Source organism: Lycorma delicatula, chromosome 9, assembly GCF_047948215.1.
Source record: "Lycorma delicatula isolate Av1 chromosome 9, ASM4794821v1, whole genome shotgun sequence".
In the NCBI taxonomy this organism is placed as follows: domain Eukaryota; kingdom Metazoa; phylum Arthropoda; class Insecta; order Hemiptera; family Fulgoridae; genus Lycorma; species Lycorma delicatula.
The window spans coordinates 22,756,357-22,775,504 of record NC_134463.1 but is presented as its reverse complement, the minus strand read 5'-3'; the positions used below and the strand labels follow the sequence as shown (position 1 = coordinate 22,775,504).

Below are 19,148 nucleotides of genomic sequence, written 5' to 3'. Positions count from 1 at the left end.
CAATAAGGTGAGTCCTACGGACATAGTCCATTAAGGAAATTTAATGAGCAGGAAAAATTTCCTTTAATGTTACCACATTTACTTACTAGAACATTTATTGTTTCAAGGTTCTGAAACATTTCATGTTTCAATGGTATTTATTTATTTGTTTGTATCACAGAAAATTTATAAGTTGAATATCTAGCACATTTAATAAAATACAGTAGTTAGGTGCTACAATCCTTTTGATCTTGATTAAGGTACTCAACCTTCAATAACAAACAATTCAGAAAATTTTCTGAAATATATTTTCAAACAAACAGGAAAAATTATTTTAATTTGATTTTATGCTTTGATGTCATATGTTATATTTTTACATATGTAAACATTTTTACAATTTCACTTTTACTGTTAATTTTAATTAATTTTTCATATTATTAAATTTTGTTTTAATTATTAATTTAACTGATTAAAAGTTTAAAATAAAAAAATTAAAAGATTGAAAGTTTTAAATTTTAAATAAAATATATAAATGCATGATATGTTATATTTTACGGAGTTTGTAATGTAATTTGAGATGAATATATAATGCAGCTGATGATGCGAGTAAATCGCAAAAGTGCTTCTGCATATATAGTGGAATAAGGTAAGTCATTCTACTTTATTTATTCTGTACTTTGGTTGATCTAATAAAATAAACATATATATGTATATTGTTTGTCTCAGAAAGTAAGAGAAACAAAATAAACTCTTATTTGGATTAGTAATGTGCTGTACTAATCCAGCATAGTTGGCAATATACAGAGTCTTATAATATGCATCTTACAGTGTCCAAATACACACACACTTCAGGCCACCTTATAAACTGAAAATGCAGGAACCCAGTAACCATCAAGCTATCTCTGCAAAACATGATTCATTCAGTTATTCAAAATATTAACACAGAAAATTGATGTTATAAAACATAACATGATCTACGTTTAGGTCATACTGCCCCACAATTATGGAGTAATACTGATAAACTTATCTCTAAAACCATTCTCAAGGTTCAGTAAACAGGACAGTAAAGAATCATTCAGATCAGAACAGCAGAACTTAAACTTAACAAAATATCAAAATTAAAACAAACATGCAGCTGAATGTTGTGATTTCTATAACTAAATAGATAAAACTAGATAAAATAAAGTGATGCAAACTAAATAATACAGACTATTTTGCTGAGTCAGTCAGCTGGTACTCTCTCCTACGGTCATAACATTCTTGAACTCCAGTATCTGCCCAAAGATCTCTTATTGCTTCTGCATAGGGACTTTCAAAAGTTGTCACAGTTTCAAAATCAATTCCTTTAATCAACTCTCCTTTTTCCTAAAAACAATAAGAAAAATTTATACATTTTTAATTTTAAAATGAATCATGAGTACAAATTAACTGCATATGCCACGAGCAGTTAGAATTCAGAAAAAAAAATCATATTTGTACTTTATATAACTTACCAATTACTGTTACTTGAAATATAAAAATTATTGCCCAACAAAAAATGAAAATGGCTGACATATAACCGTACAAATGGAATTCATCAATAAATTGTTTATTATTGACACCATATATTAGTTTTAAACAAGTAAACTGTAACTAAAGTTAAGAAATCTGTAGGAACTAGATAAACATAGCATTAGCCATTGATATTTTATGATTCCTTCACAATCTTAAATTATCCTGGTTGCTACTTCTCAGAGATATTTCTTATGTTATGAAACCATCAGGTTATAAGAAATGCAGTTAGTCTCATCCAAGGAATATTTCTTCCTATTCACTAATCTAGTTAAAATGTGCTTCTCCATTCCTTTCTCTATCATTCCAACCTTTTCATCTCTATAAATTTGGTAAACTTCAATTACATGCCTAATGTGTAATCTTAGTTTATCTGTCGTAACAGTTTTTACTTTTTTTATTTTCTTCACTAACTAAATCAATACTGAATACCATATTTAGTACCCACTAACCAAGTTCTTCAACTTTTTTCATCAGAAAATCTCTTCATTTATAAATTTAAAGAATGAGCTATGCTAAAAAGTTATTAAAGTAAACTATAAAATAAGAAAATGCTCAAAAATCACTTACAAAAAAGTATTACTAGAAATCTGAAAGTGATGGCCATTTCAATTGTTAAACAATCAGCAGTAGATGTTAAGAAATTAATATAAAAAGAATAATAAATAAATGAAATTATAATTTAGAAATGACAATAATAAATATTTGAAAAATAGTATTTAAAAAAATGAAACACTACACAGTATTTCTAACAGTCTTTACACAATAAAAGTAAACAATACAAACAAATGTTGATCAATAAAGTAAAAAGGAGAATCCCAATCAAGAACTTTTAGCTAAAAAACTTTACATACCACTAAAATTTCAATTCAGATTACTCATGACCTCATATGTATCCATTTTACAAAGCTGGATAAAATAAAAATATATTTCAAGAAAAATGCAATAGCATGAACCATAACCAATCAAAGTGATAAAAAATTAATTCCTCCCATAGAAAATTAATAATGAAAAAAATTAAGTATGATAACCCCTTCCATGAAAAAATAATTAGGGAAGGAATAACCAATCATACAATGTTCTTATCAAAGAAACTTTCACAAAGATAGTAATTTTTTATTAAATTAACTCTGGAACTATTTTCTAGGGCAAAGGCCAATTTCCTAAAACCAGATAGCTATAATACTGTTAAAGTTGTGGGTTTTGGAATAATTTTTACCTAGCTGCTGTTTGCAATGAGGAGAGTAATATGCAATGCTGTCAATGCTTTTTGAATCCTTGTTCTCTTTTATCTTGAAATAAGGTTTTTTTGCTGCTCAATTTTTTCTTGATTCTTTCTAAATAGTGTCTGTGGTTCCTTCAGTAAAACCACAGAAATCAGCTAAATCTTGATCTCCTTTTTTTTAAATTGATTTCTAAGCAATAAGATTCCTGAACAAATACCACCCAGTTTACTTTAAAAACCATTGCATTAAAAGCAGCCATCTTATGTTAAAAAAGGATGAAAAATATTATCAGCGATATACCTAGTAGAAGGCATAATTTTTTTGTAAATATGAAAACTGATTTTTATTTTTAGGTGCCTATTTTAAATCAAAAAATAGTAATATCTGTTTCATACATAATGAATATATAAATTTTCTAATATTGTTGATTTAGTTTAAATTTTTAACATGATTAGAAGTGACAAAAAAAAGGAAAACAAAATTCCATGTTATTTCAACCAAAAATTGCAGGAAATACTTTTCTTTTTTTAGATATCATTTCTAGATTGTCCATGAAAAGATTTGCTAGAAATCTAGGCAGGAAGAACCTGTTGCTGTTGATTAATTTGCTTATAAGATTTTTTAATAAATTAAAATCATTCCATATCACATATTAATCTGTTGAATTTATATTTTACCCCTACTCTACCTTTACATGAACCAATAGATGGGGCGATTAACTATTTATTCAACATCCCTTTTTCCTTGAATAGAATATTAGGATGTAGTGCAATAACTTCAAAAAATATAAATATTTCATGGATCTCTAAAACCTCATTTTTTAAATTATATTAATTTGTTCAAAGTTATTTTTTAATCAAAAATGAAACCTGTATCTTTTTCTACTTTTGAAAAAGATTTTTATTGCTTATTTGAACATTAATATTTACAATTATTTCATTATAACATTTTTCATTTAATTATTTTATTTTATTTTATATAAATATATATATATATATACTAACTCCTCCTTAATGATGATTTTTAACTATCAAAATGGTCACCCAGTTTAAATTTTAATTATTTTTTTAAGTTTATGAGTGTTTTCTTCATTTGCTTGATCAACAACCTAATTTTTTTAATTCTTCAGTAACACTGCAATTTAAAATATCTTTGTCTTTCTGGCCTTCCTATTGTTTATGTTTTATTGTAATATAGCAATCTTCACTTAAAACTTGTAATTCACGAGTCTATGCTTTACAACATTTTCTCCAGCAAAAAAAATCCTTCTTGTTTTTACTGAACTATTATCACTAGTTAGCAATCCTTTGCATATTTATTAAATAAGAAAATACTCAATTTATGCTACACTAAAAACTCATATATTAACATTTAATTAATATTTTACATTTATATTTCATTCCATTAAACTTGGTAATTCTGAGCAATTACTTGAACACCATTAATTTTGTTCATATTTTAATGTACTATAGTAAATATGCTTAGGATCAGGAAAATACAAGATCTAAATATCAGAAAGCAGGTTTGGCTAGCAGGTGACCTGTAAAGGTCAAAGTCCACACCATTCTATCAATACTTTAGTCATTTAGCTATCAGTTTTATGAATTATCAAGTTCTGTTCAGATGCTAATCCATTCTGTGAAGAGAGGTTAAGGTTACACTTTTTTTTTGGAGAGAGAGGGGTAAATTACCAAGCTATGGCAACATTTAATATCATCTTGTAGGACACTTGGCCAAATATGTGTTTAAATGTTAATATAGTCACCACAGATAGACGCTACACCACATTTGCCATGCTATTAGTGATGTGTATGACTGTGACGACTATTAAGTTTAGTTTACTGTCTATTTTCTTCCCACAAAACTCTAACTTAACTCTAATACCTTTAATCTTAACCCTAATCTCATCACATAACAGATTAACATATTAATAGATCACTAAAACTCACAAAACTGATCACTAATTCACTACTGTACTGATAATGCAGCACAGACTCTGACCTTATGCGAGTCAACCGCTGCCCAAACCTGCTTACTGACATTTAGATTGATCTTGTGTTTTCCTGATTCTAAGCATATCTACAATGGTGTATTAAAGTATAAAAAAACTGAAGTTAATCAAGTAATTTCTCAGAATTACCTGGTTTTATTAATTTTGTTATAATTTTATTTCGTTTTTAACTGAAAAAACTAATCACATATTTGACAAATAAGATATTATCCAACACAAATTAAACTGTAGTGACTGCCCTAAATGTTTTATACCATGCCAACTGATTTCACACTGTACATTCATTTAAAAAAATCGATCAAAGACACTGATCAACCACCACATACTACAAGGGTTTCCTAATGACTTAAAGAGATATAATTAACAGCAGATAATCTACACCTCTTTACAGGGTGGAGTTATCACCTGCAACTCCACTGACAAAGGAGCCATACAGTAGCTCTAAAATGTTATTCTAGAAGCACATTTTCCTGTATAAGGAAAGCAACCCATTAAAAAAGAAAGGACATTACAGTTTATCAAGATGATTGACTGTTTATCAAAGATTTTACTGTTTATCAAGTTCATATTTATATAATATGCAAACAGCCCTAAACCAAAATTGATTTTGGAAAATGGAAAGTAAAAATTTTATCTCCAATAAGAAGTTTATTTTTAATTTTACTACATGTGAACTCTTTTTCAGTTTAGCCTCTGGAACTACCAAAAGATATTACTTCAAAGGATGAATGAGGATGATACAAAAATCTAAATGAAGTGTAGTCTAGTACAGCCTCAGGTTAACCATTCCTGAGATGCATGGTTAATTGAAACCCAGCCACCAAAGAACACTGGTATCCACAATCTAACTGCCTTTACTAGGATTTGAACCCTAGAACTCTCAATTCAAAATCAGCTGATTTGCGATGACAATACTTCATGTGAGCTGCAATTTCATTGCTAAAAATTGAAGTCATTTTCTCGGAGAAGCAAACTGATAAAACAACTAGACACTGATATATTAATAGCTATGGCCTGTGGTGGAAGTTTTACTCCCAAAATTTTGTTTAAGCTGTTTGAAATACATTTAGTAATAAAACTACTTGAATTCCCACAAAACTGGTCATAATGGATTAAAATATATTAAAAATCTATAATTAAAAAATTGAATAGCCAGATTAAAAATTTTCCAAATTACGAATCATTTATATAAAGAAAGTAAGATGCAGAGACTATATAATAACTGAAATAATTAATTAATAGTTAATTATTTTCAAAATTATATAATTACAAAATTAACATAACTTATAGTAATGTAATATATACTGACTTCAGCTGATGGATCACCATAATCAATCTTTAGTAATTCCATGGCACGTAGCATGCTTTGCATTGCCATAAATATGTTTTGATAGATGAGTTTAACAAAACTACGTTTATCATCATCTGAATAACCTGATCCGTGAATAATTCTCATCTGCTTGATAAAGGTGGACTTTCCTGACTCACCAGCTCCTGTTTTAACAAAAAAATAAAAACAAATTTTACGAAACTAATATAGTTTTGATATAATGCATTTACAATTATTAAGGTACTAAAAAAAGAAAAGATAAATTTTCAATTTCGCTTTAAATTTTGAGTTTGATAAAATTAAAAAATAAACATATTTACACTTAATTACACATCGGTTTAAAAAAAACAAAACGTAAAAATACTGAATTTTGTTTTTCAGTTGTACCGATTTTTAAAAAAAAATTTTTTTTTAAATATAATATTATCCAACAAAATATGATGTTCAAATTATTAACAGTTGTTCTGCAAGAAATGAGAATCTGCATGTAGTTAAAAGGAAGACAAAATATATGGAGAAACTAATAAAGAGACTAATAGTGAACAAGAGTTAAGGACCTCAAAAACATAGTAATGTGTATCATATTTTTCCAAGGTTTTTAAAGCCAATTTTTTGAATATCAGAATGTCATTATAATATAGAATATTATAACAATCAACTTCAAATATCAGAATATCATTTGCCAATAATGTTATGTTATAACTTCTAAAAATAAGCTATGAGAATAAAAAAAATAATAATTTGATCGTCTATATAAACCATGAAATTTCTCATTTAAAAAACCTTCCGCTTACTTATCAGTAAATAAGTGTAAGATTACACAGAAAGTAAGAAGAAACTTACTACAGGACCAGCAGTCGAATTTCCTCTATAGATAAAAAAAGGAGTCGTTAAAATCAGAGCATTTTGTAAAAAAATAAGGCTTTAATACAAAGAGATCCAAAAGTCATGCATATCAAACTAATAAAAAAAATAAGTTATTAAGGATTTTAAAATGTATTTATTTTCACAATATATGCTGAAAATAGCTGCCCCGTTCAGAGATGCATGTACGAACTTCTTTTACCGTGTTTGAGGCCATTTTGTGGAGCACATATATACTGATATTAATTTCCATTGTTATGTTCATTTTTAGTTCCTCCAGTGAGTGTGGCCTGATTTTATACACCTTTCCATTAAGAACTTAAGAGATTAAGTAAACAGGAAGAAATCGGGAGACATCAAATTGGGTGAATGTAGGGGCCATAATCCTTTAGAGATAATATGCTTGCCAAAAAAATGTGCACAAAAAATGCATGGTTTCATTAGATGTGTGACACATGACACTGTCCTACTAGAACCAACAATCACGTTTATCATCTTCAAGTAGCCCAATAAACTATGCAATGATATCTTGGTACACAACATTTTTCACTACAGTTTCAAAAAAAGTGGGATCCACTATTTGATGATGTGATACGGCACACCACACTTACATTTTCTGAGAGTGTAAGGGGTTTTCATGTAACACATGTGGATTTTCAGTTAACCAAATTCTAGTGTTTTGACTGTTCATGTAGCCACTAAGGTGAAACCAAACCTCATCAGTAAAGAAAATATGGTCAAGCTCTGCAACTCCATGGTTGTCAACAAATGATTGAAACTATGTACAGTACACTATGCATTTTTCTTTATCTGGCTCCTTCAATTCCTGAACACTGCAAACATGATATGCACGAATATTTAACTGCTTTATCATTCTCTGAAACTTCCATATGAAATCTCAGAATGCACTGATAGTCTCTTCAAGCTTTTTGAAAGCGAACGCTGTATCACATTCTTAACCTCAACCAGTTTAGCATCAGTCAAAATGGCCAGTCTACTAGTTCTCTTCTTGTCTGTAACTGATCTGCATTCTCTAAGAAGGGTGATTAATTTCGTTATGGTTGAACTGTTAGGCACTGCCACATTTGGATAATTCCCATGAAATTCATCTACAACACGTGAAGTACACGTGTTGTAGTTCAACAATGAAAACAATGTAGTGAACTAACGTCTACAACAATGAAGATTCATTGCTCTTGGGAAAACAAATGTTTTTTGGACAAAAAAGACATTTTTTTTTTGTTCAAACAATTTCAGTTTATGATAAGGGCTCTGAACCTAGATTTAAGGCTTATATAGTATACATGATCAAATAGTTGGTGCAAAAATAAATGCACATTTTAATAAGCAAAAATGATAAATTTAAGGGAATAATGAAGGAATAGTTTACAGATCCAATAGTTAATAATAAATGACAAAAAGTCAATACTGTAATTGTAATGTCTTTAGCCGAAGAACACCTCAGTTTACCTATGAGAACTGTAAATCCATAATAATGGACATCAGGTATTAAATGATCAAAAAAATATTTTACATTTATGATGATTTATTTCCTTTTGAATTCAATCATCTTAAGATATTTTATTATTAATAGCATTCTATACATATAAAAATGAATGTTTGTCCCATATGCCTTCCTACACCATTCATCCGATTGTGTTGAAACTTTGGTGAATTGTGCACATGCCCATGAAGCCCTAAATGAATGCCCTAAATTAGTTTTGACCTGCTAGGTGGTGATGGGGTTGAGATATTTCAAAAGATTGTATTTATGGTCAGATTGGATCATATTCAGAATATATATTAGTTACGTGAAAAGAAATATTTTTTGTCAAAAATGAACCTGCTAGATGGTGATGGGGGTCGTGATATTTATAAAAATTGTATTTATGAACCAATTTGGCTCATATTTGTCCAAAATGTCAAAATATTGCACACAACTAATCACATGTAATCATATAGCACGGGCAAATTCGTGACAGGGATGCTAGTTTATTATAAAACTGAATCTCGTATATAAAGAATTCATATCTTTTGCCCTTTTTTTAAATTTTATTTATTTAATTTATGCTATTAAAACCTGTTAGTTTGTAGGATGGAAAAAAAATTTCCCTTTTTTTAATAAATTACGAACATTTTATTTGTTTCTGGACAATCACTCACTTAAATTAAACCATTTTCGTAAAAATTAAAATGAAATAACAAATTGGTTCCCTTTTAATTTTTGGGAACAGAAAGTACATTATAACAATTAAAAAAAATTAAAATATTCCAAAAAATAAATAATAATTACAAAAATAAATAAAAATTCAATGATATTAAAAAAGTTTGAGATTTCTGTCTGTATGTGTTACTAGGATATAATGCTTCAATTAACCAAAAATCATGAAAAAAAATTAATCAGAAATAAATTGATTCAATCCGTTTTTTTTTAAATTGTCCTTTTTTTGGGGGAAATTAATAAATTTGATGTTTTTGAAGAATTCTCCTCCCAACTTCATATATATAACCCTCTATACAATTATGAAAAACTGTAATACTGTTATAAACAAAACAGATTTTTCTTCAAAAATTATTCTGCTTCAAGAGGCAAGGAAAATATAAGCACAAAAAACACGAAAAGGTGGAACTAAGAGGTATCTCCACTTCCTCATCCTGGGTAACTCCTGTGGAAATGTCCCACCTAGGCAAATTTACTCTGCTTTCTCTTCAATTAATAAAAACTATGTTTTGATAATTGAACCATTCAACAATTTTACATTAGTAATATAAATAAAAATCAGGTATAAAAACTTAAAAATTATGAAAATAAATTTCACAAGCACTTAATAAAAAATATTTTCTCAATGCTCATTTTATAAAACTAATAAAATCAACTATGACAAAAAGTGAGAAATGTAATACATTTAAATAACATAAATGATTTTACTAGAGGTGTATTTGTTACATTATAAATAGGCAATTCCTAGCTCTTGAAAATGGTGTAACTAAATTATTATTTTATTTATATTATCTTTATATTTTACATGTATAATTTTAAAATGTAAATTAAATAAAATAAATTACATTACACAAATTCAACAATCCTATTGGGAAAAAACTGTTGTGATACAATATATGCTGCCTCAAATGTATCTAATGACTGCCTTTAATGTATTTAATTAATCCATTAAATTAGATTAAATGTAATTTAATGATGCTAAATCAAAATATTATTTGTACACTGAGTCATCCAATACTTTTAGATATATATAAAACATGGGAACCTGACAATTTTTAAAGCAAAATAAGTTGGCAACCCTGAAATGTAATCAAGAATCAGACTGATTGTGACTTTGCATATTGGAAGCCATTTTACAAACAATAAAAGTATGAGTGGAGTACTGTACACTATGCATTTGTAGTGCAACATATTTTTAAAATGATGTTTCAGTAGTGAATCCACAGAGCTATTCGGTTGGCATTTCAATAATTTATGTCATAGTGCCATTCCTAGCCACAATAGGATTAAGTTCTGGATAAGTAAGTTCCAATGAACTGCTTTTGCAATGAAAAACAAACAACCAGGTCTTGTTTACACTATGAGAACTCCTCCAAACACTGACAGTCAGTGTGAAGCAGTAATAAGGAGCCCTTCATTTATTCCATAGCAGTATCAGAAGAATTCTGCAAAAGGATTTGAACTTTCATTCAAATAAAATGATAGTGATGCAAGAGCTAAGTGTGTGTGATAAAGCAAATCAGGGATATTCAGTAGGAATTTTGTTTACTGGTTTACTGATGAAATACTGTTAATGATTGATGAAGTGCATTTTCATTTATTGGGCATAGTAGACAAACAACATTTTTTTACAGATTCGAATCTTCAGCAGCTTAACAGACATCCTCTTTGTAGGTCACGTGTAACTGTCTAGTGGGCTACAAGTTTGGAGCCTAGAATCTTATATTTTTTAAGAGGAAGGGTAAGTGGTGACAGTCATTTCTACTCAGTACACACTTATGTTACAGGAATTTCTTGCAACTTACTGTGGGATCGATTTGAATGTGGTGTAATTTCAGCAGGATAAGGCAACATGTCACACTGCCAGAGCAACAACGATGTTGATTCAAGAAATGTTTTTAGGGGATATAATTTCTAGAGGAGGGGTATTCCATAGGCGGCATGTTCTCTAGACCTGTAAGTATGCAATTCTCTGGGAGTTACCTCAAGTTAAGAGTACATTAGTAAACCTAGGGACATTCATGAACTGTTTCTTAACAAGAAGAAATAACCACACCAAATAACATGATGCAAGCAGCAATGTAAAATCTGCAGGACAGACTGCAACAGAGCACAGCAAATGATGGAGGGTATATGATAGGTGTACTATTTAAAAAATGAAGTTAAATGTATCAGCACATATGTTGGTGCAGGGACTGAAAGCCTATTTTTTTTTTAACCTCCAGGACTGCCGTTATGTATTGCTTCAGAGGAAGAGACAAATGACTTGTAGCATGTGTGAAAAAGGCCATGCCTGACCAGGGTTTGAACCCAGGACCTCCGGATGAAAGGCCAAGATGCTACCACTCACACCACAGAAGCCAGGGACTGAAAGCCTATGTATTAGCATTTTGCATGCATTGGCTTCTGTTACAACCAAACTAAAAAAATTATCATTTTGTATATGTCTTATGGTTTGGTAATATATAGAAAAGAGGTTTCATAAACTTGTTGTAGCATATGCAATTGTTGAGTTTTATTCTAAATTATATATTGATGTGATCTAGGCCTACTTCCTCTTGTACAGTAACTAATAATAGTAGAATCACTCAATTCTAACAATTTCATTTACTTATTTTTAATCTCTAATCATTGCACTGTGAAGAATCCTATGCCACCCATCGCTTATAATTATGTTCTAGAAGTGGTTATTATAGAAACATTTATTGCAGTGTATGTTTTATTTAATGCTCAAGTTAGGAGAAAAGGGTACAATAGTTCATATTCAGGCAAGAGGAACTCCATTCATTGTTTACAATTTATTTTTACAAAACAATGCTGGAACCAGAATAGTCACGAAAACTTAAGTGCTGAATACGGTTTTTCAAGCGATAAAAGTATCAAAACTACTGGTCCAAAGAATTGTAGCAGAAGAGAAATCAAATTAAACTGAGAAGACATCTGTGTTTGTTTCACCAAGAAAACATGTAAATTGCCCCAGTACTGTGTGCAATTTTGATTCATTTGACATGAATGCTTTGAGGCATTTAATAAATAAACTTTATGTAACTGAAAAGTGCATACTTACTGTGAAGAAAATTATGCAAAAAGCCTGCGAAATTGAAATTAATTTCAAAGGGAGTGAAATAAAGTGGAATAAAGAATGAAATTTCTACAACAAATTATTTCACTGTTTCATAAAGAAGTTAGACCGATTGTACACACAGATGAAACCAACATTCTCAGTAGCCATGCGACACCAAAATCATGGATAGACACAACAAACCTTCATGAGGGACTGAAAACACCAGTATCCAGGGCTCACTAATAATAATTGTTCATGCCGGCTGTAATAAAGGATTCATTAACAATGCTTTACTTATGTAAAAGTCAAATAAGAAAGGAGATTATCACAAATCGATGAATTTTGAAAAGTACATGAAATGATTACGGGAGAACTGTATTCCCTACTTGCTACCTTGTTCGGTCATCGTACTAGATAACACATCGTATCCAAACATTCTGCTACAAAAGCAGCCAAATTCTAACTCTTTAAAAAGCAATATGATAAAATGGTTAGCCGAACAACAAATTAACTGTTCTCCTGCTATGACGAAGACTGAGCTATATGATATAAAATTACACAAAGAAAATCAAAATAAATTTTTAATAGATGACATTTTTAAAAATTATGGTCACACAGTTCTGCAATTACCACCTTATTATCACTAAATGCCGTTGAAATGATTTAGATTCAAGTGAAAGGGCAAGCAGCTAAAAGAAATACAACTTTTAACATGTCAGACGTTCTTAAGTTAGCTGAAAAGAAATCTCATAAAGTGTCTGAGGCTGAGTGGGGCAATGTCTGCAAGCATGTTGTCAACGTTGAAAAAAATACATTGAAGATGAATACTTATATGTTATGCACATTGACAATTTTGTGGTAAATGCAAATTCAGAATCGGACACGAGCTCTTTTGAATCTACTGACGACAACAACTTCAGAATTTACGAGCTATAGCGATAAAGCGAGTAGAAAAAATAATTATTTAAAGTACTTTAAAATAAAAACATTAAATGGGAAACTAAACTAGTTTTAACTGAATAGCATCGTTTGTATTTTTGGTTATAAATATCATCTATATTATTATGAAAATGTTTTCAGTCAGCCTAGTACCGTGCCAAATGTTTGCTGAATGCTAGTAGTTTTTATGCCAACTTACCGATAATTCTACAGCATTAAATGCCATCATATTTGCAGTAATTACATAATAATAAATAAATAAATTTTTTTTTATATGTTTATTTTTCATTTTAAAAATTATCCCACTCCCATGGCTCACCTGTACTATCACACAACATTCTCCAATACATCTAACTTTTACAAATATGTATGACAGCTTTTACAATGAATAATGTATACATTAATTTGCTCTTATTTAATATTTAAAGGGTTTTAAATCGCTAATTAATACAAAAAGAGATATGTTTTATGGTACTTTTTTTAAGTCTTTCAATCATTTTTCATATGACATCACTCAATCTGGTATAAGAAACTAAAGAATCTTGCCTGAAATCAAGTAAAAAAGAGAAATAACATTATAAGTTTGATCAAAATAAGATGAATAAATGCAAATGATATAATCACATACTATTGGGAGTTTAAAAGCAATTCAAAGTGCATGTTACGTATTAAAACTGCAGTCATCTAAACACCAATTACAAAGCAGCTGTATAATTACTAAAAAAAATATCTTCGAAAAGTAGAATTCCACAGAATAAAAAAAAAGGAATCGGTTTTTTTTTCAGTACAGATATATATAACAAAACAAAATTAACGTAATAAAAAATTCCCTTCTACAAATAATTAAGAATAATTTCATAATCAACCAATTCATATCGTGAATTGGTTGATTCAAAGCAACCTTTGAAATTGAAAATGATCAATATTTGTTTCACTAAATACAACCTTAGCAACTACAGGTAACATTTCCCTTTAGCTCAAATAATAAAGATAACGATTTAATTTTAATTTGTAAATTTTCCACCTTTGATTACGTATTCAATCAATAAGTATATTTTCAATAATTACATGTATTTAAACTAAATTCGATATACAATGGGTATCTAAGTTTATATAATAATAGTATTTTATTAGTTTACATAGTATTTTTTTATAAATAAATTTCTATTATTTTTGTATTAATGTGCTTTTTATTGTAAATTTTCAGAAAAACATGCTTTTAATGCTTCACTGTAGGCTAAATATTTATCTAATTGAACACTGTAGTTGCACTTAAGTTTATTACAATAAATATATATATAATTTGGAGTTTTAGAATCAATTTAAGTAAATATATATATATATTTATTATATATAAAAATATATATAATTATTTTTGTAGTTAATAAAAAAGGCAGTTGGCTGTTGTTAAAACTTTCTGATAACGTTGCGCGAAATATATCAGCCGGATATTACATTAGAAACAGAATACTGACAAACAGAAAATTGCAGGTGACTATAATGTTAACATAACATGATAAAACTGTTACTCACCCAATAACAAAAGTTTAAGTTCTCGTCTAGCATCTCTTTTATCCCTCCGCAGTTGTTTTTCAATTTCTTGATTAATTCTTTTTTGTTCTTTCGCTTCTTCCGACAGGCAACAAGCCATGTTTTGCCTGGGTTACTTCGGAAGGTCGGTTAGCCAGTATTATCTGAAACGAGCCGTTTTGAAGGGGTTGTAAAAAAAAACACCTTTTACTTGGTCAACGTTCACAGGAAATAAGACATGAACATTGATCAATAATTGTTTCTTACACAATAAACATACACACATTCACGCCGCAGTTACTATTGAAGAATCACTACAACACAAGCTGCTTATAATTAAACGTCACTGGTTGTGCTAAGCTACACAAAGAAATAAAGACGCAAACCAAACTGGAGAGTTTTACAACCGGAAATTCTAACTTATACTCGTAACTACATACTACATGAAATCCAATTACTTTAATTCAATTTAAGAAGCCAATCACTTCTATACTCACATGTATACTAACAAGATTAAAAGCTGAGACAGAGCCGTTATCAAGGTGGAATGCAACACAGGTTCGTCGAATTAAACAGTTGTGTTTATCAATAAACATAACAGTGTCCAAATGTCCATTAAATGCATTACACGATACACGACTTTATTGACTTAATTCTTCAACTGCAAAATTATTATTTAACATATAATTCTCGAGTAGGGAACATCAACTAAAACCCATAATTCCGTTTATCGTAAACAGAATACGGTTGCAGCGGATTGCATTTATATTATTAAGTTAAAGTTGCTAAATTATTAGCAATTCTGATGCAAGTTCATGAATATTATTTTCCTAAAAGAATACCATAATGTATTAATAAAATTAACAATAATACGTGTTATTAATATTAGTAGTGTAATGTAATTTATTGTTATTAACAAAAATAAAACAGAAAATGCAATAAAAATAAAAAGCTGTGCTAAACGGTTGAAATATATTGGAAAACACGATTAGCGCCAACAACTTATGAAAATGTTACTTAGCATTTAGATCTATTAATAGACAATATTTAATCATTTACTTTAAGATTCTACGTAAAATCTCTGTAAAGGTTTGAACGTAAACTTTTTCCAGTTTATTGGAAAATGCAATATTTACTCGAATTGAACACATTTCCGTTATTCCTTTATAGAAAGAAAAAATCTTTATATCTTATATTTTTGTAAGTATCCGTGTGTAATAAATGAATTGAGATTTTTATTCATTTATTAGCCTTAATAATAAAACGTAATTTATGACTGATTTCTGATTATTTAATGATACTGTACTTTAACATCTGTTTTTCAAATTCCCGATTTTTCCAGATGCAGTGAACGGAATAAAACCAATTTTTTTAATTCTGCAAAAATATCTTCCAATGACTAATATAAACAGAATAATTATTGATGTAGTAAATATAATTTTATTTTGAAAAAAAATGTCTCATCTTCATTAGGTCGTTGTCTACATGACAATGAAATAGAAACATATTCGTATTTCATAGTTTATCTGTTCTAAATATATTTCCTCAAGTCAAAGAAAGTTAAGATACTATTGAAAACTAAACGGCAAGCTTGGATTGGCAACGATTTATGTAGGGTAGTAAGTTAGTCATTTTGAAACTAATGTGGTATGTCATGCAGTATTGCGATGGAGTTCAAACTAGCACTTAAAATTTCTGGTTTTTTAAATGTAAAGACGAAATTTAAAAAAAAAAGTTAAGTCTTTTATTTTGCCAGGTTTTATTCCAAATTTAAATAAATCTCTGTTTTGCTGTTTAATCTATGGTAAAAATCCTCTATAAATCTACCTCAGTATAATTTAATAAGTGCATTGTTACTAATTTATTTCAATTTTTACGGTTTTTTTTCTTATATCCATTTTAATTTGATGATATTATTTTTTAATAGAATACATTTAAACCACATATTAATTTGTTTTTTTCTTTACGTACGCTTCTGGCTGTAAAATTTTGTTTCAATATTAATTTTCTAATTTTTCATGTATTTCTAATAATAATTTTTTTTATGATAACAAGCAGTACTGCGTTTGTTGCTTGAGTTTTTCTTCTGTTAATAATTTTCTAATAGGTGCTAATAAGTGCTAAATTTTTACATCTACTTTACTTTTAACGGTAAGTTTTGTTTTTTTTCCTTTTATGAGGTCTTTCTATGACCGCAAAAATTGTTATTTTCTTCTTTTTGTAAATTTTGTTTATAAACTTTTGACTATTTTTTCCTCAGTTTCGGAAAAAATACGTAATTTTTGTTATGTAGATCAACTGTAATGTAGAGAATTTATTGCTTCTGTTTTCCGGGTGGTAATAATCTAAAAATGTTTCAATTTCCAAATTCGTAATGCGAAAGTATCACAATTGAAGTTTAATCTTTTCTAACATTTATTAATAAATAGATGTTATTGTTTCAATTTTTCAATTCGTTACAAATTTTTTTAAGGCTTGTAAAAGTAAGATAACCTCTTTTTACTTACATCAACCATAGTTATTAGCTATGCAATGCTAACCATAGGTTAGCATTGTCCTACACCAACTGATATTTCAGGTGTCCAGCGTTTACATCCTTGACTGTAAATTGGAATAAAGCTAGTACTTCACATCTTCAGTACACTGATGTGTAAGAAAAAACACAGTAAAAAAAGTAAAGATTACATTATGTATTCTATCAATCATTTATCTGTTTATTAATAGAAATATCTGATTATTATTATTACTATTATTACACTCCCTCCATCGAGTGAGTCATAGAATGAATAACCACTTTATACGAATACAGGTTATCAAAGTATTTCACTTGAGTTATATTTAATTTAAATCATTTTATAACATTTATGTATCGCATGCTTATGATGACTGATTTTATTTCAATTTTTATTTTGGTTTTGGTGCGCGGATATTGTGTGGTACGTGAGCGATTGGTGGGCGTATAGAAGGCAGATGATGGGGGGAAGATGGCCGTTAAGTGGGAGGAGGGTGGGAGTATTTTTTTTGGAGGGTGTGTGGAAGACCTGAAAAAATGTTAAGATATTCATTCTAACCCACCGGGTTATTCTAGTGGTGAACGCATCTCCACAAATCAGCTGATTTCGAAGTCGAGAGTTCCAAGTTCAAATACTAGTAAAGGCAGTTACTTTTATAAGGATTTGAATACTAGATCGTGGATGGATACCGGTGTAGTTTGGTGGTTGGGTTTCAATTAACCACACATCTCAGGAATGGTCGACCTGAGACCGTACAAGACTACACTCATACATATTATCCTCTGAATTAATACCTGACTGTGATTCCCGAAGGCTAAACAGGAAAATAAAGATATTCATTGTACGCGTTATTAATAATGAGAATAAAACACGTGATCAATCACGTGAAATAGTTGATAATGTACACGATTTTGTGAAGGAAGAACTTATAAAGTTAGCAAAATTAGAAGATGACAAACATTTAAAACGCATTCAAAAATGTAGCTGAAGCTGCAGTTTGTGGATTTCAAAATCGCAAATTTAAAAACTTTGAAAAGAAAAGCAGGATCTTTTAAAATCTAAATCACAGTCGTGTTCATTCAGCAAACGAAAAAGTTTAAAAAAACGTTCAAAACCAGTTAGTGAATAAGACAGTTTTGATCAAGGCATTGTATAAGCCGAACAGTTAACGAGTTTCACGCAGAATATAATGAATCGCCTATATTAAATAAATTACGACATGAACTTCAAAAGAGTGTTCAATTTTAAGGTTCTACAACTATACTAGAAGCTATCCTGACAGAGTTAGGCTTTGTGGTGTAACACTGATAATAACAGAAAACTTTGGAATGAGAAAGAAGATATCTGGTGAAAGAGGATGGAATATTTAAGAAAGATGACCGGTTGCTGAAAAGAAAATTCTTCGACTGTTTATTTGGTCGTCATATATTTTAACATCCTATTTGACTAAATTATCGTGGTCGAATGATAATGATGCAGAAACAAATGTGCCGATTAAAGATAATCGGTTAATCATAATCCATGGTGGAGGATAAATAGGGTTCTTTCCATTGCGTTGTTAAATTGTAAAATGAGTTCACATATTAAGTTAGAAACTTACTATCTTGCCCATAGCAAATTTATCTATCAGTAGACTGTAGTGTAATGTAATTCAACTGGTATAAATCAAATTTTGTCATCAACTGTTACTAGAAAAATGCTTTTTTCTTAACTACAGGTATTTCCAAATAATGCTTACTCAAGTTCATACTCTTTCGCTTTTTATTGAAATAACAATTAAAGGTTACATTATTGTAGGGAATAAATATAAAGTAAACAATTTTAAGAATTATTAACATAAAATTACCTTAATTACTTAATCTAATACCATAAAAATTATGACTAAATTCAAATCGTACACACTGAACCAATGAATAATTA

General features: G+C 29.2%; 1 protein-coding gene across 1 annotated transcript in view; it reads right to left on the bottom strand.

Annotated features, from left to right (window-relative positions):
- LOC142329903 (G protein alpha q subunit) overlaps positions 1-15,104 on the bottom strand; it is a 41,356-nt gene extending 26,252 nt beyond the window's left edge. Inside the window, exons 1-3 of the mRNA XM_075374828.1 lie at positions 14,719-15,104; positions 6,077-6,261; positions 1,190-1,344 (exon numbers count right to left, since the gene is read on the bottom strand). Of these exons, the coding sequence (XP_075230943.1) occupies positions 1,190-1,344; positions 6,077-6,261; positions 14,719-14,836 (458 nt within the window). The 5' untranslated portion in view covers positions 14,837-15,104. The remainder of the gene's footprint in view (positions 1-1,189; positions 1,345-6,076; positions 6,262-14,718) is intronic.
- Between the last annotated feature and the right edge of the window lie 4,044 nt (positions 15,105-19,148).